Below are 22,912 nucleotides of genomic sequence, written 5' to 3'. Positions count from 1 at the left end.
GAACAGACAGGCTGGAGACATGACACTTTACAGTATAGCAGAAAATCTTTCTGCACTTATTTCCACATCTGATGAGTTACACTTGTGGCAGAAGGTTGTTCTTGTGTCAGACCTGACACATGTAGAGGGAGGTAATAAGTAGCTTTTCCTCCAGATCAATCCCACAGCTATTGGCAGGAGTAAGACTTCTCTCAGGGTGGTTAATGTTCTTTGAGAAATTATTTGTCAGTTCACTTGAAAAACGTCTCATGACTACTCCAAGGATTGAAATCTTCCATCTGCTACTGTGCTCCTTTACAATCAGACCTTTCTACAGCTGGTGAGTGGGAAGGTGAGTTGCTTTATTTGGCCAGATGTGATCCTCTGCTAACATACATACACAGCATTTGCAAATTCTGCATGTTTTTTTCTTTCCATTTAATGCCCTGTAACCTGTCATATACCATTTGCCCTTACCTGTCAGTTAAGTATTGTATCATCTGTCTTCATCCTTCCTCCATCTGACTCCTTTATCCTTAACTATCTTTTTTCCTTTCATGTGCAGTTATTTTCAGCTGTGTTCTTGCCTTTTTATCCAAGCCTTCCTGTTTCTTCCATCCTCACAGATTCCTCACACAGACCCTGGCCATCTGTTCTTCGCCCTTTGCATTCTCATCCTATGTTTGTTTTTTTTCAATCTCTCTTCTCCTTCTGCAGTTCTTTCCCTTATCTTTTATTGTCATAGGAACACCCACTATGACTTCTGAATAACCCATAGAGACCAGGGGGTTCATTTTATTTTGTAAGAAGAGAACTTCTAGAATTATTGATAGTGATATATATATATATATATATATATATATATAAATCCCACAAGATATTAAAATCCATGAGAGAAGAAAGCAAAAATCTTCAATAAAATTGTATAAAAATTATCATTGCTTTTAGGCTGAGGAAGATCTTCTAGTCTTGCAGCATGGTAACCTTGCACATTATGTAGGTCAGAATCTAGTCCTGGCAAAGAAATTTCTGTACATCTCAGTGCTTATCATTACTGTCTCTTTCATAATTAAATGTTCTGGAATATGGAGGACCAAGAAAATAATGAGATGCCATAGTGAGGAACATGCTTTCAAGCTGGTAATCAGATTGTATTATTTTATTGCACCTCTCTGAAAAGTTTTCCTGTGCTTCCATCTTAGAGAATGCAGATTTGTTTTTAAAGAACCTTATGAATATGAAATCAGAGGAATTAGCTTTATGGCTTTCATGTTCCAGAGAGCACTGTCTTTTTCTTTGCACATGCACTTATATAGACCTAGATAAGCTCTTTGGCATTTCTGCTTCCTCTGTGAGTTTAGTTCCAGACAAATTCTTTGTTCAGAGATGCTGAATGATGTGTGTTTTGGTATTTTTCTTCCTTGGGCTTCATAAACTGAAAACTATACCTAAGTGCTTGTCCTGTGCTGAACTGTGTACTTCTGCCTGGTAAGACTTAATGTGGGCACTAACACATTTAATTTTATATGAATTTTGTGGAAACCCCAGAAAGAGTACTGTTTAGCTCCCCACCAAAATTAAGATGTTGGTGTACTTCAAGCCACAGACTGAAACCCACACCACCTAGGTGGTTACTTTCAGTGGTGCAATGAATAAACAGCTGGATGTATTTTTCCCCAAATCATATATGCATTGCCATTCATCTTATAACACATGCATGAACATACTTATCCAGAAAGAGGAGGTAGTTTTGAAAAATTGAGGTACAGAAGAAACACACAGACCCTTCCCCAAACCAAGTGAACTGCATTTGGTCTGGGGCTTAATCCACAGAGCCCACCAGTATGGGATTTCTTTTTACCTTTATGTCCGATATCTAAGATTTGACAATAAGGTCTGCCTCATACTTTTCATGCATTTATATATAACACGTATTTCTGAAAATGCATACTGGACATAAGTTTAAATAGAAATCGAATCGTGGCTATAGCTCCAAAGCAGCTCTGTTTGCATTGTACGAACAAGTTGAATTCTTGTAAGCAATGTGATAACATGTCGTCCACCCAGAGAGGAGCATGCTGCAGAAACGCTTCTTCATGTAAAGACTAACATGGTCTTGGCATTCCAGTTGCATGAGAATATAAATATGATTAAATCTTAAGGCAAGGGATTGCAGGAAATGTTTGGGAATGCCCTTCCACCAAGCGCGATCCTCAGTGAGAAAGGGAATGTAGAAGTGGAGGCCTCGTGAGAGTTTGGGAGGAAGGCATTGCCATTGGAATTATTTCTATTTCTATTTTTTTTCTTTTAAGAATGAAACATGGGATCTCAGAGCCACCTCCATCTTCCTTGCAATTAACCTGGTATACCAGTTTTCTTCCTGACTGATACGCAGAACATCTCAAAGTTAAGCTGAAGAGTTAGTTCTTACAAAGAATCCCAGTGTTTCCTTTTTGTGTGTGTGTGAGAGGGGGTTTCAAATTAAGGAATTGCTTTCCAAACTACATATTTGTTAGAACTTTTTTGCATTCTTCTTCATCTTGTGTGGTATTTCAAGAAGCTCTGGCTAATGCTGAGTACTGCGTCCCCGAGGAGCAGCGGGTGAGTCACGCATCCGGCTCAGCTTCCAAAGTGTCCTTGGAAAACGTCCAACTAAACTTGTTGGACGTGGCGCAGGATGGGCGGCAGGTTAATTGAGAGAGATCTCTCCATAACTGCTGTGTCCTGGAGTGACAGGACTGTGCAGGGAGCACTGTACTGGCCTTGGAGATGGGGTCTTCCCTGAAAGGTGCCCCTGCCTCACTTGGGAAGGAGGGCAACTCAGAAATCAAGCCATAGGAAAAAGGGCCATGGTTTTACATGCCTTAGAGCTATGGAGACTTCTATTCACCAGTATGCAAAAAGGATTGGGGCAATGCCAATGGCGTAGCAAAGTTGGGGAAGGCTGCTATCAGCAGCTGAGCAGGTGGATTTGCTACAGCTATTGTCACCCTGTCTAGGGAATAAGGGAGTGGCTATGGGAGAGATTAAAGGGCTGGAAATGGATGAAAAGAAATTATCTAGTCCAAAGCCTCCATGTCATGGAGGCCTTTGCATAGGGATCCCAGACTACAGCATGAAACAGGATTTTGGTCCCATGCTGAACATGCAGCACGTAACAAGATTTCGTGGTGTGGGAGTAAAAAACTTGCTTCCTGTTATTGTTTTCTGTGGATCAGAGCCCCAGACTTATATTTGTGTGGTTTTGTATTTATTTTGAGTTTATTTTTATTACATGTATTATAAATATATATATATATATATAAATTTATGTACTTGAAGTGTATGTTCTATTTGTTTTAATATTTTCTCTATATACACACTTTCATAAGTATGCTTAATATATGTCACTGAAATAGGTTGATTTTATTCTGTTTTTTTTATCAGCTTGCTGAAAGCAGTCAGAAAAAAGAGGCTCTACAGAAAAGCATTGAGAAATCAAAAATTGGACGTGAAGATACTGTAAGTTGCTTTGGGGGTGGAGGCGATCCTATTAGGGAACAGGATACAAGTATTCCCAGTTTGCAAATAGTATGAGTTGTTGGAAATCCATTAAGATTTTGAAGTACTGAAGATGAGGAAGGGAGAAAAAAAATAGGATGTTCCTAAATGTTAAATTCTTCCTTATTTGGTCTTATTTTGTACTACTGAGGAAAATATTGACAACTCCAAGATGCTTGAAGTCTGGTAGTTTTCCAGCTTTTTTCAGATTTAAAGATATTGTTAAACTTGACCTACCCACAGTTATATGCCAAAGTTGCCAATGGTTGCTGAACTGCCAAATCTAGTAACTGTGAATTTAGGTGTTGGGGATCTACTTTTTTTTTTTTTTTTTTTTTTTTTTTACATTTTACTTGTAATCTGGATTTCTAATTTATTATTCTGAGAAGTCAGTTAAGCTTGGTGCTCTTTGCATGCTGAAGCTGTTTAAAATACGTTGTAAAATAATATGTAGGCTTCACATCTAACATGCATATGAAGTAGTATGTTAGAAGAAAATCATATGGTATTCTAGCTGCTGATTTGTTTTGAGATGCTCATTGTAGACTAGTTTAAACCTCCAATATGTAAATGCATAAACAGGGACGGACAGAAGTTTTCATATAGGATGGAATTTTGCAAGAAAGAGCCGTATCTTAGAATCCAGAATGCTTTGTAGAAGCACTCTGAGCTTGACCATAATCAGTGAAACACAGGCAGGTTTCTCATACAGCTGTGCTTGTCAGGTTTCCAGATGGACTTAGAGGCTTGGGCTTCTCCACCATGCCGCCTGACCTTGTCACAGGAAGCGATTGGTCCTGGAAATCCTGTTTTGCCTGATGCTTCCAACACCTCAGTTCCAGATTAAACATTCGGAAAAAGTCCTGAGAAATCTAGATCAGGATGTATGTCTGAGCAGCTGGCCTCCATACCCCAGTGTCTGGAAGCCTTTGATTTCCGTATTGCGTTTTCAGAATAGGCTGAATCCAGGCAGAAGCTTTGCAAATGTGGAAGTTCAAAAATGCTTCAGACTGCCAGGCTGCTGTGGAGATTGTCACTGGATAAAAACCTGACAGTTTACAAACTTGTGTTACCTGTCTGTCTGAGGCTGCCTGGTGCACTGGCATGAGATCTTTGAATATCCCAGTCTTCAGCCAGGTCCAGAGGTTGACTGTAAGTACAGGATGAATTTGAAATATGTGCTGAGTTGGCTACGGGAGTGCTCATGCTGAGTCAGGTGTCTGCAGATATTATTAATCAGTAGAACATTTGAGGTAGATAGGGTATGCTCTCCCAGGAAAGACTACCGTGTCATAAATATTTGAATTTATTTTTGAGACTACTACAATTGGACACTGTGGAACAAACACGAAGAAAAATACATTACCACGGCATTCATACATAATATCCAGATACGTGGAAGTGCAGTCTTTAATGACAAGACCAGTAATCTTAAATGTTCTTTAACCTGAGTTTGTTAAACCATTCTGAGTTCAAAGATTGTAGGAATTTGTTCTTTTGCTTATCCATTTTAACCTTATTGATACTGAATACAAACAGGAAGGAAGAAAGTTGAGTGTCACTAAGAGTTGTGTGTGCATAAAATGCTCAGTTGGTTCGTTGATGGAAAGCAGTAGTGAAAACAGCTTTCAAATTTATATCTTTTTATTTTTGAAAAATGTTCTCTGCAATAATTTGATTTTTATTCTTCTTTTTTTTTTTTTTTTTTTATCTCCCAACATGCTTTGAATCCTCAGGCAGAACGTGCAGCGCTGACAGAGGAACTTGCAGCCCTTCGGAAGAAAAAAGAGCAGCTAAAGGCAGAAATAGACAAATACAGAGAATGTGATCCAGACGTTGTTGAAGAAATGCGTAAGTCAATATTGTTTGAAGTGAACTTTTGCATGGAAAATGTCTGCACTTTTTTAGCTTAAAAGCTGGTGTGCAGAGATAAGCCAATGAATAGCTGCTTTTTTTTTTTTTAATTTGTAAGCAATAAAATACAGGTACACTGACCATTTCTTTTCGCGTTCTGTCATACTATATAGGGTGATTTATTTTAAATTGGTATTTACGCTGCCAACAACTGAGCCGTTAACAAACAATCCTAAAATAGAAATAATTCTGATAATTATGATTAATGCCAGGACCATTCTTTCTGGTGCCATAATAATTCTGTAACTGAATCTTAACGTGTGTGGCAAGTATTCACTGGTTCCCATTTACCTTCAATCCTATACTGATACAATAAGATGCCACTTTGTCTTTTCTATTTAAAACATAAGCATTTCATTAGAGACACTTAATTTGTATTTATATTTAAGTATGTCTTTACACTGTTGACTTAATGTTTGTACTTTCTGAAATTGTGGGGTTTGGTTGAAGTTTCTAACTCAAATAGAATACAAGGAATAATGAGTGACTGTAATATTTAATACAGAACTGACCAGTGAAATGTACTTAATATTCTGATCCTTAACATGAAAAATGAAAAGCATGCATGAAATTTTATTGAATTTTCTCTACTTTCATGTTTTATTTATTAGGCTCTTAGGTTGCTACCCAAACACCACTGCATATTCAATTGCTCTAATGCCAAAATGCCAGTACAGAGTGATGAGAAGCCAGCACAGACCTTTTTTGAGGAAAATACTTGACTAAATCTTTTGCTTTCCTTATTCTTCCTCCTCCTTAAAGTCCAGCTTTAGAAACGTGCTGAGAGAAAGCCAGGAACATAAACAATTGGCAGCACACCCTCCAATTGGACAGATATTCTTTCTTTAGAGAGGCTGTGACATTTTTCATCAGCTGCATTATCTTTCCCTGAGGATGTAATGGTATGAAAGGGAATAAGCAAACTTGAGACCTGAGATTACAGTACTGTAAATCCTTTGCTGTGTGCTCTCCTGAGGAGAAATAACAGACACATTCCAGCTGTGGAAATGAGTAAATTTAGACAGATACCAACACCAGAGGATTCGTAGTTCCAGGTATTGAAAGAGCTGAGGTATCCTTACAGTAAGCATTGCACTGAAGGTGTTGAGGAGCCTCTTTTGAAGCAGTTGCCACAAGCACGTGCATAAATACTAGGCATAAGGGAACAAATCACAGCCTGAATGGCAGGACACAAGTGCATTAGCTGGCAACATGGGGACTAATATCTGAAGAGAGAGGAAGAAATGTAATCGTTAATTACTCCAGGCACATCCTTCTCTTCTTTGAATCGTGTGTAAGGTTCACACAAGCATCTGCAATGGAGGGATGAACGTCTAAGGGAGCTGGTGATGTGAGCCTTGTAGGGCTACCCAGGGGAACAGCATTCCCAGAGGAATGTACAGTAGTGTTCTGAAAATAATTTGTCCCTGACCTTAAATTAAAAAGCTGGTGCTTTATTATATGTTTTATCAGTCATTGTTGCACTGTCTAAATTTGCTAGCAGTGTATAAATGGCTAAGTGTCAGTTTGGGGGAATTAATGTGTTTGTCAAAGCTGAATGGAATTTCACAGGATTTAAATAATAATGGTAATGGTGGGTGGGGGATGGGGATGCGACTTCTCTCATTCCAGAGTGAGGGGAAGTGCAAAGGCAATAAAAGATGCAGGAAGTTATAGTTTTTAGTGTAAGAAGATGTAAAGAATTTCAGGCAATTGAAGGTATTCATTTAGACATAAAAGTTACCACTGCTGTTTCCCCGAACAACCTTATAATCACAGTTATTTGTTCAGAGATTTTTAAAGCTTTTTTCAAATTGCACGAGTGATATGTATTTTTCCACTAGCTATACAATTGCAGTAACTTAATCCTTATGATTATTTTCGGTTGGATCAATGAGTGGATTCCTAAATCTAAATTAATTTATTTTCATTTTAAGTCAGAAATCAGAAATGGCTGTTAGGTTACATAATGCACTTTTTAAGAGTTGGATTGTTCAGTATAATATGTTTTGTAATGGGCTGTTGGCATATTCTACATTTAGGTTTTCTCTTTCCTTCCTTAAATGGCTTTAACCTCTAAGGAAATTTTTCTGATATTTAGTATAAAATTTCATACTTGTAACTTCCAATCCTGTATCACAGAGCAGCCTTGATTTTCTTGTGATATTTTAGGGGTATGTCAAATTATCTTCTGATTTCAGTGGCCTTCTAATTTGGTGAATACTTTGCTGTGCCTTTTTAATTGCTCTTTCCCTCATAAAAAAATATTGCAGAAGCAAACCTAGTGGTGTGTGTTAGGTTTACATACTACAGCAATAAGCCTCATTAAAACACGCACCAGCACGTGTATGTGCACAGTAATTCCAAGGTTAAAATGAAATTTGGATGATTTGTAGTAAATATCTAAAGGCAATGAAAGCCGAACATCTGTCTTGCTTCCTCAGTCTTGGGATGAGAAAGTCGTGCTTGATGATGTAACTAAATATACTAGAATTCACCAGGGAGCAAACTAGAGAACTAAATAATAACTCAATTTTTTGCTGGCTTTACCACTTGTCCTTTTAATATAAATAGCAAATGGTTTGTTATATGCTTTACCTTAATTTCCTTGGCTTTTGTACTGGAGAGCTAAAATATAAACTCTAATGCCTACCCAAGGTTACAGTGCTTGAACACAGAACGTCAGCATTTGTGTTTAAACAACTGCAGTAAATGGCAGCAGAAGCAAGGTTTAGGGACTGGCCACTAGAGGAAGCTACATAATAGTCTGGTCTTGTAGATGCATGGGTAATTCCATTTTACAGGTAGGGTATTGTAAAACTACATCTAAATTTGCAAAAATACAGGGATTTCTTTCTTTTTTTTTTTTTTTAATGACTTTTGTAGTTCATTGCTGGAAGCTTGTGTTTGATCCTCGGAAATGTTGTTTAAGCCACCTAGTGTAATTTAGGATTGAGCTACAGATCTTTCCTCATTACAGGCAGTAAAACTGACAACAGTCATCGGCAGTAAAAACAGAAGTTCTGGGATTTTATTTTTCTGTGTTGGACATGTAATCCTGCTTCAGTTGGCACAGGACTGTGCCGTTGTTTCTTAACCTAGAGGCAGATTTTTGTAGGCTAGAGGATATTCTCATGGGGAAGCAGACATTGTGGAGAAGAGTTTCCCTATTCCTCCAGCAGAAGGACTATATGTATATAGTCCTATATATGCGTATGTATACAGATTGCATGTGTACAGATGTGATGCTGGTAGATTCCCTAAAGCCGATGGTAGAGAACAGAGGCATGGAGAATGCAAGCTGTCAGTAGTTCATTATTTATCTAAATTTGCATAAGGCTGACAAGCCTCCATGTAACAGCAAGATTAACCTGCTACACAAGTTTAATTCTTTCTGCCCACCAGAGAGAGGTTAGGGAGCTAAAATAAATAAATAAAATTCTGACAATTAATTTTACAGAGTGGTTTGTCTGGCAGCTGAAGTATATAAATTATACTGATTTTGCTCTTAGTTGTCAACCAGTTTACAAGCAGAAACAGACAAACACTTCCAGTATTCACTGTACTATGAAAAACGTTTCTAGAATTTAAAAATTCTTCTACTTTGATGAAAGGAATGTTAATTTATATTATGTTAAAACATAGCTGGGTCTAAACAAAACTTTGTTATTTTTTTCACAGTAGCTGTGCCTTGCTTGCTTTGGGTAGGACAGTAAGCTCAGAAATAGTTATGCACCGAGTGAAGTGAGTGTGTCCACTGGGGTATGAGTGCCATTATTTATGTGGCTGGCTTCTAGATGTTGCTTGTCAGCATTCCTGGTTTATTTAGCATGTTTTTAGAATGCCCAGTTACTGATAATTTTTATGTCTTACGCTTTTAACTTTAAAAAAGTGTTTGGACAAACTGTATTCTCACAAAGCAGCAAACTACCGAGCACAGCACACGTAATGCATCATTTCTGATGTCAAACTTCTCTCTTTGTTTATTTTTATCTTGTAGCAAGGGGCATCAATGGATTGAAATGGACTGCATTTCTAACCACAAATATCCACATAGTTATCTTCTTGAATCTCCGAAAGTGTAATCGCAGAGGCACCACTATCAGCCCATTTGAGGTCTAGATTATTTTCTAAGACTAATGCTTATATGGCTGTATAAAAATAAATGTCAGGAGAATAACTAGAGTTTACTGAATACCAAAAAATATCACGCTTTACTTATTTGAAAGTGCTGTTTTTTTCATTGTTGATAGATGTTGATGTTGATTGCACTGTTGATAGCAAACTGTAGATGCTTCAAAAGTTTCTAATTCTGATTTGTTTAGACATGGAAAAAAATCAGATTTGTGGGGTGAGTGGTTTAGGGTTTTGTTTGTTTGTTTGTTTTGGATTTTCATTGTTGATACACCCAGGTATTATTTTGTAATTGTTGCATTCAGATTGTTTTGAAAACATGTTATGCACGCAGATGTATTTGACATTACAGAAACTTACTATCAATTACTAGATTCTTTTAGGGATTGCTTCATATTAAAGTCCCTGTTCCCAGGGGGATAACAGTACTGAAGAAAATGAAGAAAAGACTGTCCTGGCTAATGGAGAGGCTTTAAAATTATCTGCATTGGTTTTACTCAAAATTCTCCAAAACACCAATTACTTACAAAATGGTTTAATGGGCAATTTTATGGTAAAGTCTTTCTATTGTTTGGAAAAAGGTATCGGAAAGATTATTTAAACTAGAGGATTACCAGTGCTTTCTGTTTACAAACTGTTACTTAAATAGCTGTGTTTATAAATGCAATGATTCACATAGGAAAGTGAATGTCTCCAAATAATTCTAATCACAGTCTAGATTCCACCAAGGTCAATAGGATCAAGCCTATAGAGAGAGTGTTTTTTCAATCACCTCTAGATCCAATATGTTCAGTTTTCAATTAAGAAGATGTTTTCTAGCTACTGACCCTGAAATATGCACCTGGCATCTGAGAGGCAAGCTGTGCTTTTTATGGTTTATGCATCAATACCATTAACAAAGAGCCTGCAATTAGAAATTAGTCATTCTGTTGAAGTTAGATTAGAGTCTCCACCCACACTTATGTTAGCCTTAGAGGGTTAAATTGATCTTTATTTGGAGTGAACCATGCACTTAAAAGCATGTAGAAAAATAATAGATTTAACATCAGCCCCCCTCCCCCAATATATATACACATGTATATATATATTTTAGTTAGTCTCAATTTTCGTAGAATTACATATTCAGTGCATTCATCTCCTAAAGATCTGGATGAGTATATTACAGGAAATAGACAATACCTACTTTTATACCTATCTGGCAGCTATTTGCTACTAATAGAAGCAAACCCTAAAAGACCCTTTTCCCCCTCTTTTTTTTTTCCTTTTTCTTCCTTCACCATGGCGTACAAGAATGCATATAGATATGTACCAGTAATGTAAGAACACATTTACTTCACTAACTGCATCAAGCTAAGATTTTTTTTTTTAATGTTTACCCCACTCCCTATCCTATTCAGTTGGAAGGCTGAAAAACTAGTTTACCCATTCTAGAGCTGCATTAAACGACAGAGCGAAATCAAAACTAAAGGTATCTTTATTCTTGATTTTTTTCTACAAATGATAAAAGTACTTGTGTGTAATCATAATTATACACAGTACCAATAAAAATAGACCTTAAATGCTAAGTAAAGTTAAAAAAGGAACAAGGTACTAATGAGTGGAATTGCAAATGTATATTTGATCACAAATGCTCAAAGCTCCTCAAGCAATCATCGCAAGCAAGAAGGCATTGCAGGCTTCTGCAGTACTTCCGCTCCTTTATCTTCATCCCTTCAACTTTTCTTTCTCTCTTGAAAATTAAGGGAGTCTGCAGTTCTCTTATTGAAAGTGCCGTTCCTTTGACAGAGCAACCAGTTGCACAGCAGAATCTGGTTGGGATTGCTGGAGGCTGTAAAGTGCTTCTTTAGGGACCTTCCCAACAGAAGTAGATTAAAAAGTTCCCACCTTGGCCCTTCATTCCTGCCTTGCAGTTTGCCAGTGGTAACAGCAAGTGAGTCAGACTTGTCAGTTTGAGTTAGGAACTGATGGTATATGCAAATATCCTTGTCCTGTGGTAGAGTCTCGTGAAGTCTTTGAAACCTCCTTTTCCACCGACCAGCCAGCCTGCTGAGCACTTACGCCTGCTTCTTCTGAAGGCTTTCATACATATGGTAATTTGTCAGGTGTTTCCCAGAATTGTCGTTCTCTTGGTAAACGTCCTGAAGAGCGATCCGGTATCCTCTGATTAGCTAGGTAACATCAGGTAAAAATTTTTCAAAGGGCATTTTCCTGAACTCTTGGTGAGTTGAACAGTGTAGAGAATTGATTTGGGAAGGACTAAATGACAGAGGATCAGGAGGAGGTAAATGAGCAGCTACTGGCACTTAGAAGGAAAGGCGAATATAACAGCCAGGAAGAATCTGGGGCCTTGGCCAACCTGGGCTAGTGGGTGGCATCCCTGCCTATGGCAGGGGGGGTGGATTTAGATAACCTTTAAGGCCCCTTCCAACACAAACCATTCTATGGTTCTATGAATTACGAGCATGGGACCACCAGGACAGACTGCTGAGGCTTTCGATGCATCTGCACATATATTTCAAAGGTGCAAATCTTGAGGTGACGTGGGGCTTTTCACTGAATCTGGGAAACTGAAGTGCAGAAGGGCCATCTGGCTTTCAGCAAAAGGCCCTAATTTTCAGTATTTCAGAGTAACTCTGGATACTCTGCATTTGACCTAAAGTTTGGACTCCAGCTGAGGTTACTCTGCCGTGAAAAAAATGTCCTAGATGTACAGACACAGGCATATTTATGGTTTTATACCTCAAACACATTCTGGCAAGATTATTATTCTTGCAGAGCTTGAACTTCTGCTGCTTTGCTTTAAAATGGAGCTGCAGCTTATCTGGTTAAGCCAAAATAAAACATCCAACCAACCAAAACAAACCCCAAACCACCAACAAACAAACAAAGAAAAAAAATACACAAAACAAAGCAAACTTTTTTTTTTTTTTTTTTTTTTTTGGTCAGTGGAGTTTTACTTACAGATTCAGAAAAGAGGCAATTGGAAGATCAAATCTTTAGCTAGCATTTGTAACACCCTGCTGAAATAAACTGGCTACTCTGGCAAGTTCCATGCTCTATAAATTAAATTAGAAAGCTCACAAGGTTTATTTTTGTTCTTTCTGTTTGTTTTCTTTCTTTTTTTGTTTGTATGGGAATGGCAGAAAAAAACATGTTGTGTGAGGGGCAGACAGGTGAAATATATGGGAATGATTTTAATGTCTGAGCTAGTAAATCTTTATGGCAAAATTTGTTAGGCTCCTTAAGTATGGTAGACACTTGATAAAATTTGTGATGTAGAAAATGGCTGCTTATGACTACATTTATGATCTTCATTGATTTAGAAATGGATTGGCAGCAATCCATTTGCCTGTGTTTTAAAACCATGAAGACAGCTTCAAATGGCAGTCGTCTATAGATCATTCATAAGAAACCAGAAAAGCTTTTGTGGAGAGATTATTTTGCTTGTCTCCCAGCGTTTGATGTTGGAGGTTAGTTTTATATGGTACCGTTTATTCAGTCTGTTCTGATAAACTTATGATGATATTAAAAGGAATTATAAATAAATACTTATATCTTTTCAAGGTTTCCATTGGTAAAATGAAATCAGGAAAGGTATTTTTGATTTTTAAATTGTTGTCTTCAGTGCAAAGTCAAAGGTCCTTGTTTAAAGGAAAAAAAAAGTGTTGCCAATCCCACATGTTGAAAAATCTCTTGTCCCAGTCAATTAACCTGATTGGGACTGCATATTAGGAGTGTATATTTCTCACGTAGGTACCTCATTCAGTGCTATTTAACTGCAGACATTTTGCAAGGCAGGTTGTATCAGTGTAAAATTAATTATAGTATTGGTGGTGTATTTGAGAGTATTGCTGTTTCTTTTTCTCTTCCTCATTTGAGCATTTTGTGAACTAATTTCAGTGGAAAAAATAGGAAAAAAAAAAGAAAAAAAAATGGAAAAGAGAAACAATTTGGGAATACATAGAAGAAAACAGATTTTATCTTTGGTAGTCTAAGAGACCTTTGTGGCATGGGAGAAGTTGCTTTGTTGTTTTGCATGATGTTGTTATAAGAAAAGAAGGGAAACACAGTCGTGATGAAACTGGAATACTTTGTTATTACACTCAGGGTTTACTCACTAGTAATATAAACATCAGAATCTGAGGTTCATTCAAAGAACTTCTAATAGGGTCTGTTTCTGCTCAGTATTGTTATTAATGATCTGGATAATAGAACAGAAGATTTGCTTTTGTTACATTAGCAGATGAGGTGAGACCAGGACAGCCTGTGTGGACAGAGGACAACATGAGTGTGACAAATTCCCAAAACAGAGAAACACTGGATAAAATTCAGTAGTGACCAAGTGCAAGGACATGCATGCATTCGAGGTTACTGTGTTGCACACAATCTGGAGCAATTAGCAAAGGGGGGAGGGCTTGAAAAAGATGTCAGGATTACAGTAGTTTACACATCAAGTGTAAGATCCTCATATTGTGAAGCAAAATTGCCTTACAATGATACAGGAACAGAAGTGTAGCCAGCAATAAGATACATGAAATAATCTTTCTACTCATGTTGGCATTAGTGAGGCTTCAGCTGGAACACTGTGTTCAGTTTTGGATATCTTACTTTAAAATGTATGACTAACTGGAGAGAATTCAGAGTACAGCAAAAAGACTGGAGGTCTGGCAACCACAGTATAGGGGAAAAGATTAAAAAAAAAAAAAAAGGCTTGAAAGAAGATACATATTTCTGCTTCAGAAAAGGAAAGGAACAGCCCATTGCTCAGGTTCATGGAGAACTGAGCAATAAGTAATTAGCTTTAAATAGCAGGAAAAAGAAGGATGAAAAACTATTCTAATGGTAGCAATGATCAAGCACAGAACTAGATTGCCTGAGGAGGTCATAAAAGCCCTAATACTGGAAAACTTCAAAACAGGCTACCAACAGCTCTGAAATGGCATAGGTAAGGCTGGACACGTGTCAAGTCATGTGTGCAGAGAGTAGAGGCTCTCCTGAGACACCTTGCAGACATTTCTCTACAACTCTTGTGGCACAGGAGGTGTGCAGCTGTGACAAAAAGCCAAGTGCTCTGGGATGGGCCTTTGTGTGCAATGCAGTTCAGCAGCACAGCTCAACCAGTAAGTAAAGAGAGGAAAAGGAGCCCTGAATCAGAAGGCGGCTGTGCTTGTTTCCCGTGTCTAAGAACAGTACTTCTGCTCTGTTAATTGGATAAGAACAGATGCATTTTAGTTATACACTAGGATTTCAGCATGGGCTTTCAGGTAGCGTACTTGAAAGGTAAGTGAGCTTTTTCTGTGGGTCCGTGAATACAGTAAACTTCAGCACGAGCACATCTATTTCGCACACAGGAATCTTTTGGTAGCGATTCTGACAAATTCTGTTGGACGTTTTTCAAAGAGACACTGTGTACTTACTGATGAAATTTGACAGTGTGACCTTTTCATATAGGACAGAGGGAGCTCTTGCTGATGAGGCTTGACACTTTTTTTCCAACAAAGATTGCAGACCCTTTAAAAGCATATTCTCATAGATGTGGATCAGCATATTGGTAGCATTACTGTGCGCTGGTGCGTCTCACCGTAAAAATGAGTGGCTTTATCTTATGCACGTGCTCAGATTTATTTTTAAGCATATATATATATATATGTACATACAGCTGTTGAAACAGAATTGTTAATTTAATTCATTCGTGTGTTAAAATTCCTTGAATGCTTTTCCATCACAAGAGGCTTATTGTGTTGTGTTCCATGCTTTTAAAAATAATCGTAGATCCATAGGTGGCAATCATAATAATCGACACTTGTTTTCCTGTAGTTCTGATTTTTTTTTCAGAGTCTACATGTAAGAAAGAGATACTCCTCAATATTATTTAGTAATATGTCAGTATAAATAGTTCTATTGAATTTGTGATGTTGCTTAAATGAGAAGTTGTATCTTTTCATTGACTTGAATTCAGTTGTTATGAATTCTGAAGCCTTGTGATTTGTTGCTTAATATCCTGGGGATAAGTGTTATGTGGCATGCTGAAGTATGGGGGAAAAGTATGGGGGAAGAATGATGTGTTATTTTGGATTCAAAGAAGCTGACAAAATTCTGATGTGCTCTCATTCTTCTAAAGAACAGCACTTTATTCTCCTTATAGGTGGAAACTCCTCTTTGGGAAGCATGGGGGAAGGTGAAAATTGCACATAGCATTAAACAAGGATCTCTGCCTAACACTTCGTTACAAAACATCCTTCTAAAACCATTCTTGCTATGTTTTGAGTTACCCTATTGACAGCGTTGCAAGCTACTTCCTCTCAAGGATGCTTAGTTTCAGGTGTTTGAAGAAGCCACTTGATCACATCATCGTGTGATCAGGGGCTCTGGTGTTGGTTTGTGGATGGATGTGTGGGTACGAGCTGCTAGGTAGTTAGCTTTTGTACTCGGTGGGTGACTGGTGTGTAATTCTTCACTCAGGGGTGGCAAGGCACTGGAACAGGTCGCCTATAGTACGGGGGGGTGTTCGAGGCCAGGCTGGATGGGGCTTTGGGCAGCCTGGTCTGGTGGGAGGTGTCCCTGCCCGTGGCAGGGGGTTGGCACTCCATCATCTTTAAGGTCACTTCCAACCCAAGCAATTCGATGTTTCTGTGAATTTCTATGTTCATATTCTACCCTGGGCTTTAGAGATGGGATCTTTATTTGCATGAGACATTTTCTTTTATGGGAAAGGTTTTTGCAATTGTGCATCACGAGGTGTTAAAAAGATGCTTCTCCAAGGGGCAGAGAAACATAAATCTGTTCCAGTGTGATAGCAAAGTAAACAACATTTCTGGAAAGTAAGGGTGGCCCGAAAGCATGAGAATGAATAACTGCAGAATGCGATAAATAATCAGTCATTGGAGAGTCACATTCATAGACTTTTCTTCCATTTGTTGCAGTTTTTCATATTTAAATTTGGTGTGAGTGGATGCAGAGTTATTACTGGAATTCAAATCCCCATAATGCAACTTATTTACCCTGACCAGTTTCATGAAAGAGGCTGGCAATCTTTGGGCTAATAATCCTCACTGGCCTGTGTGAACAGTTGCAGCTGTTCTCTGCATTTCATACACAAGAATTGCAATTCATGCTGTGAAATTGCTCCCTCAGCCACGTGCAAAATACAACCTCAGACTTCAGCAAGTATCTGCGTAACAGTCCCACAGCTTGATGGGTGGCTGTCTCCTTGAAAGGGAGAGAGCTAGCCTTGCTAGCTCTCTTCCAGGCATCTTCCAGGTGGGAAATCCACTCAATCCTCTTGTGGTGTTAGTTCTGGTAGGTGAAACCACCACCGACTTGTGCTAGTTTTATAAATATAGATAGCTTTTGTTATTCTGTAGACATCGAGGTTCCTGGCTGGTCCTGGAAATTTTGTTTACGCATAAAAGCATTGCTTTCAATAACCTTTAAAGTTATCTTAAAAATGTCAGAGTAGAAGTGAGGAAGAAGAGAAGAGGAAAAGAAGGCTACAGCTTTCTTCTTTTCCAGGTCTATAGCTGGCTGTGAGCTGGCTGAGGCTGTTGAGAGCTTTTTCACTATAGCTGTTGGAGCTAGAATATGTTACCTTTACAGTCTTATTTCTGAACACTCTTCAGTGACTGCTTCAATGGTGTTACTTTAGTGATAGATGCAGGACTTAAAAAAAGCTTTTGGGAAGAACCTGAGAGTAGGTTTGGAAATATTTATGATGTGGTTGTTATTGTAACTGTGTTTCAGCCATGGAAGTATCACAAGTCTGACAGAAGGAGTAACCAAGTCTCCTGGAGCATATTGTGTAGACGAGGCATTTAGTGGATTTCCCCTCCTGTGGAAATATTTGGGGGTTTTAGAAAACCTCAAGTGGCTCTTTCACTTTGGAACACAAGTAGGACCTTCAGTTCCCACCACCATCCCCTCCAGGGAAAAAGTGGGTGAATGTGGGGGCAGGAGCAGGGCTGAGAGGGAAGAGGAGGCTGTGGTTCTGCAGTATGCAGAGAGCGGCTTTGGGGCTTCCAGAGCTGAATCAAAACCAGCATGGCCTGACCACGCTGCTGCTGAGCCAGTACATGCTGCCAGCGCAGATTTGTTTAGAAACACTGCTGCACTAACATTTTGTGCCACTGGACGTCACTCCTGGTTGGGTGCTGTCCTTTTGCCTCAGGAGGCTTTTTGCTGCACCTCCTGCCGCTGTTCCACGTGTCCTTTCTTCAGGGCAGTCTCCTGCTCTGCTCCTTTATCCCTGTGGTCACCATCTGGCTGTCACTTGCCTGCATTAAAGAGCGTGTTTCCAGCCCTCCTCCACTTTCTCTTTAAACATTCAGGCCTTCCTTTCCCTGTCTTTTCTTTCTGTTAAGGGGATTCAGAGGCTTGTCCCTGTGGTAAGGAAACTGCTTGGAAAATAGTTCATTTCCCAGAATGTGGGCCTCCTGAGTTCCCTGCAGGTTTGCAGGGACACGTAGGGTTGAGGGAAGAAGAGACTTCCAGAAGGACTGCTTAGTACTAACTCTTTGACCCATAGCCTTTCACTATTTAAGGCATATTTCCAGGTGCGTCTTGCTAATGTAACAGCCTAGTGTTGCAAGAATCATAGAGTCATCGAATCATTTAGGCTAAAAAGCCATGCAAGCTGTGCTGCCCCTTGGTCCTGCACTGATGGCTTTCGTTTGGTTCAGGAGAGAGAATCTATTTACCTGCTTAGAAAATGCTGAGAGTGCCCGAAACTGGTCAGCCCAGGACACAGGTGTGTGCCTCAGCCAAGCAAACGCCTTGTGTCCTGCAGGCAGGGAGCAGGCAAGTCGATCGATGAGTTGTCACAGGAACTGAAGTAAATACGTACTTCACCCCGCTGTGTGGGAGGCCGATGGCTGTACGATCCCGTGGAGCTGGAGAACAGGCAGTCCGAAGCAGCATGGCTTTGAATTGCAGCAGCACGTGAGGTAGGTGGCAGGGATGGCTGTTCTGCTCCTCCTCCAATCCCTCACCCTTCGTACACACACGTGTGCAGATAATGCAACCACTGAAGGTCCCACCAAGCAACTACAAGAGGTTTCCATAAAGCAGTCCAGGTGCAGATTCCTTTGTGCCTCTCAGTTCTTGTGATGGCATCGGGGCCTCTGGAAGATGCTGGTGGTAATGCAGATGCAGCTGGTGTCTTCGGGTGATGCAGGTCCGTGACTCCCAATATCTTGTTCCTCTTTCAGGCAGACGAGGTTCTGCAGAGGAATCATAGGCAGGAATTGCACCATGTCCCAAGGCATTTTAGTCTTGACTTCAAATAGCTAAATGCTCACCCAGCCCATAGCTATGGTGAATAATGCGGTGGTTTCTGGAGATGGATGAGGTGTGTTTTCCCCCACACCAAATGAAAAATAGAAATGTAAAGGGAAAGTGAAGGAATTAGTGGTTGAGCAGACTGCAGCGCCATCCTGCAGCAGTGGCAGCGCCCGTCTCACTTGAGGACACGAGGCGGTGCAAGCTGTCTTGTTTGCATCAGCTTGGTCAGGCTGGACGTGAGGAGCACGTGGCTGCCTTGCAGGTTGTCAAAGTAGCTGACGTTGCTGCTGATACAATATGGCTGTTGGCTTAAGCAACTTCAGGCGTGGCAGAATAAACCCGCATCTGCCTCCGTGTGATGCTCTTGCATGCCAGCCAGTGTAAATGCAACGAGAATTGCCCCAGCCTCTAGTGGATGCGTTTTCTGGAGATGTCCTGTGCCTGAGGAAGTAAGTGGCTCTGGTTTCCCCAGCCCTAAGCTCACTGTCAATAATGTGGGGGATGCGTGTTGGCAGCTTCCAGAGGACTGGGGCAGCCTTTTCTTTGGTATTCAGCCAGATTGTTTGAATGTCACCTTCCTCGTCCTGAAGTTCTGCCTCCACTTGTCATCTTTCCACTCTCACAGCATGACGCTTTGCTGTCAGTCTGTAATCAGTCCCAGGTGGTGCATGGCAAGAATGATGTGGTTAAAATCTTTCACCATTTTGTTTGTATACTTTCAATCTCCACTTTCTTTTGTTGTTTTTGTTATTTCCTGTTCTTTGAGTCATTGAAGGTGCTGCCCACTGTGGGCTTCCCCGCATAGCTTCCTGCCCATGCTACCATGATGTTATTTCTAGCCACAGCTCTGTTACAGGCAGCCACCACCATCCTAGCCACACTGTTGCCCAACCTGCATCTGTTGGTCACCTCGGCCTTTTTAGTCAGAGGTAAAAGTCACATTTGAAACACGATTGCACCTGTGTATTTTAACACGCATAAGCAGTGTTTGAAGGGTGATGGAGCACCATGCTGCTGCTGTTCTTCAAATCTGCTGTACCAGTACAGCCACTGTGCTTTATGCGCAGGGCCGTGTGCTGAAAGCTGCAGGAGCGTAGAGCTGCTGTGCGATGCAGAAGCGCAGGAACTGGCTGCTTAGCTGCTTCCAGCAAAGCAGAGCTTTCTGCAGAGCCCTAGTAGGCACCGTGAAGGTGGTCGCCACATCCCAGCCTTGGGTATTGTTACCTTGCAGCTCTGGATCCAGCAAGTTTGATGCCATCCTAGCTTTTGCCACTCAAACTTTGACTTGGAGTCAAATACAACCTTAGGTTGTACTCAAGCATTAAAAAAAATAAAAATAAAAATGAGTTAAGTATCATTGCTAATGCATTTAAAGTCTTGACCAGTAAAAGCCCTTATCCTGCAAACTTGCTCTGTGTAGCATCAGGTAAAGCACAGTTCAAAACGTCCTTGGCTGCCAGTGTGATGGCAGTGCTGCCATTCATGGAACTGAAAAAGCGGAGGTGGCAACAAGAAGTCAGCAAAGAAAATAAGGAGTATATCTGCTCAGCAAGGAATAACTTGAACTTCTGATGTATGCAAATGATCCAAAATGCCATCTTCCCACCCACTCCCTTTTCTGCCCGTCTTTCTTACTTTTTCTTTATGGTATGTCCAAGCTTTCTAATTGTATACCATCCTCAGAAGCTGCAGTTATTAAAACTGTATTTTACTGTCATTTAAACATTTTCCACATCGCTTACTGAGGTACACCGAAGGGTAGAATAATGAGTGCTTACTTTCTTGCGTGCTAACAGATGATTTTTCAAGATAATTTAACTTTGCCTGAAGTATAATCTTTATAACAATGGATACCTGATCATATATTCACTTCTCAGTACCCCTGGAGACAAATTTCATGCTGACCATTCAAATGAATATTATCATGCAAGTACTAACAAGACTGACTGGGACTAACTGAGTTCTGTGTAGGCGTGAGAACCATGATGATTCTGATAAATTCCCACGTTACAAACCAACCTGTTTGATCTGATTCAGTACTTACTTTTAATGGGAGCAAGGTGATCTAAGAGGATTTTTTTTCTTAATACAGTTTTGCCTCATGGAAGCTATATAAAAGCCATTTGTAGTAATGGCAATTTACTATTAGGTCTTTGAATCTGCAGTTGTGCTAAGCGAGGGAAGCCAAGGCTAATAACCAGGAGCATTATTTTGCCTTCATTTCATAGAGGGGGTTCTCAAAGCTCAGGGGACTTTCCAGAGCTATGTGATATGTTTGCAAATTCCTGTGATAGACCGTTACTCTTGTCATTTTCCTTATCTGTATAGAGTCGTACATACCTATGTGACAGATAGTTTACATGCTGAGAGGATTATAAAATATTTTCAGTCTCATTTGCCTCTAGTACCTTTAGGCCATGTATCTAGTTCCAATCTGGATACAGACAATTAAGTCCCCAGGCAAACCAAACTAGGATTTTATTTTAAAATACACTTTTAAAACTCATAATTGTTCATATAGTGTCTTTTATGCTCCCTTGCTCCTGATTTTCTTTAATTTAGCTTCATGCTTGATGGAACCTTAAAACTGTAAAACAGGAGAAGGCTTTGGAAGCAATAGAGTAACTTCCTTATATTTTGTGGTTCCCTAAAAATGGCATCAATAAAAATGTAATAATCTCCTTATCTTGAAACTATTGTATGATTTCACTCTGATTTATGTTTTTTTTTCTTTTTTTTTCTTTTTTTTTTTTTTCTTTTATTCCAGGCCAAACAAACAAAATAGCCAAGGAGGCAGCCAACAGATGGACTGGTGTGTATGCATTTATCTTGCCTAGCTTCACACTAGAGCAATTTGAGTAAAAGACCTACTTGATGTTAAGAATTTTACATTTTATTAGGCTTGATGCAGGATAGTGCTCACTTCTAAAAAGCATACAGAAATATATTTGGGTATAAATCATGGTTCAAAAAAGAATAAATTTTATCAGTTTAATTACTAGATGTATTTAATGTCACTTTAATAAATCTTTTCTTCTGGTGCTGTCTTCCATGCTATGTTAAAGCCTACAGCTCATTTTTTTTGGTTGAGTTAAAATCTCTTAAGATGAGAAAACTTTAATAGAAAGAGACCAGAAATGGCAGTGTTTAGTTTGGCACTGTCATAATTCCAGGTATCCAAAAAGTTTAATTCTTCTTCTCTGAATTTTCATCTGTTTCTGAAGAGTAGAATGCTTTGTGGAACGTTATTGCTGCTACCATATGATGGATGCTAATATAAAGCAGGGATTTTTTAACCTAATTTATCAGCTTTGACGTGCAGGAGAAATGCTGCATAGTTTTATAGAAATTTACTGCGGTAACATTTGTATGGAAGTTTAACTCAATTTTCTGCTGTTGCTTAGCTTAGCTATGTTGCTTCATATTTCCATTTTGCAGAGCAAGCAATATGTACATCCATTCTTTTTTCTTTAATTATTTGAAATATGGTTTGTAATTTTTTGTTTAGAATTCATCTACTACTGCTGGACTGCTCGCTATTATCTGTTATGCCAAGTGCAGCTGACTATAGTAGTCATAGGCTTCTGGCTATTACTATTCTCTATCTTCATTTTCATTGTTTTTTTTACTGTTTGTGAAGAGACAAAGTTATGTATTTTGAAAATAACTTTGGGGGTGCAGTTGTCACGGCTTTGTATTGTTGATGACAGGCTGTTATCAAGATGTTTAGAGAAGTGAGGCTCCTGTTTTCTGTTCCAAATCTACTTAATAGTGATGTTCTTGACCATGTACCTTTCTCTAGAGCTGGTGCAAATGGATTTGGTGTATGCAAGACCACAAGTCACACTTCCTTAAACATTCAAAACTGTATGTTTTCCATCCTGTTTACAGATAACATCTTTGCAATAAAGTCCTGGGCCAAGCGTAAATTCGGATTTGAAGAGAGCAGAATTGATAAAAGTTTTGGAATTCCAGAAGATTTTGATTACATTGACTAGTTGCTCGGCAGTTGATAGCTGACATAATTGTACATAGTTTGTTAAATATCTCTCAGCTGGCATTTAAATGT

The 22,912-nt window shown here is 39.3% G+C and overlaps 1 protein-coding gene across 1 annotated transcript in view; it reads left to right on the top strand.

Moving 5' to 3' along the window:
* Positions 1-22,912, top strand: part of MND1 (meiotic nuclear divisions 1) — a 38,611-nt gene extending 15,699 nt beyond the window's left edge. The window contains exons 5-8 of the mRNA XM_082760076.1: positions 3,406-3,480; positions 5,256-5,370; positions 21,611-21,655; positions 22,735-22,912. Of these exons, the coding sequence (XP_082616202.1) occupies positions 3,406-3,480; positions 5,256-5,370; positions 21,611-21,655; positions 22,735-22,841 (342 nt within the window). The 3' untranslated portion in view covers positions 22,842-22,912. The remainder of the gene's footprint in view (positions 1-3,405; positions 3,481-5,255; positions 5,371-21,610; positions 21,656-22,734) is intronic.

Source organism: Aythya marila (genome assembly GCF_965140915.1).
Source record: "Aythya marila genome assembly, chromosome: 4".
Classification (NCBI taxonomy): domain Eukaryota; kingdom Metazoa; phylum Chordata; class Aves; order Anseriformes; family Anatidae; genus Aythya; species Aythya marila.
Note: the sequence above shows the minus strand (reverse complement) of the source record. Positions and strands in the feature narration are given on the sequence as shown.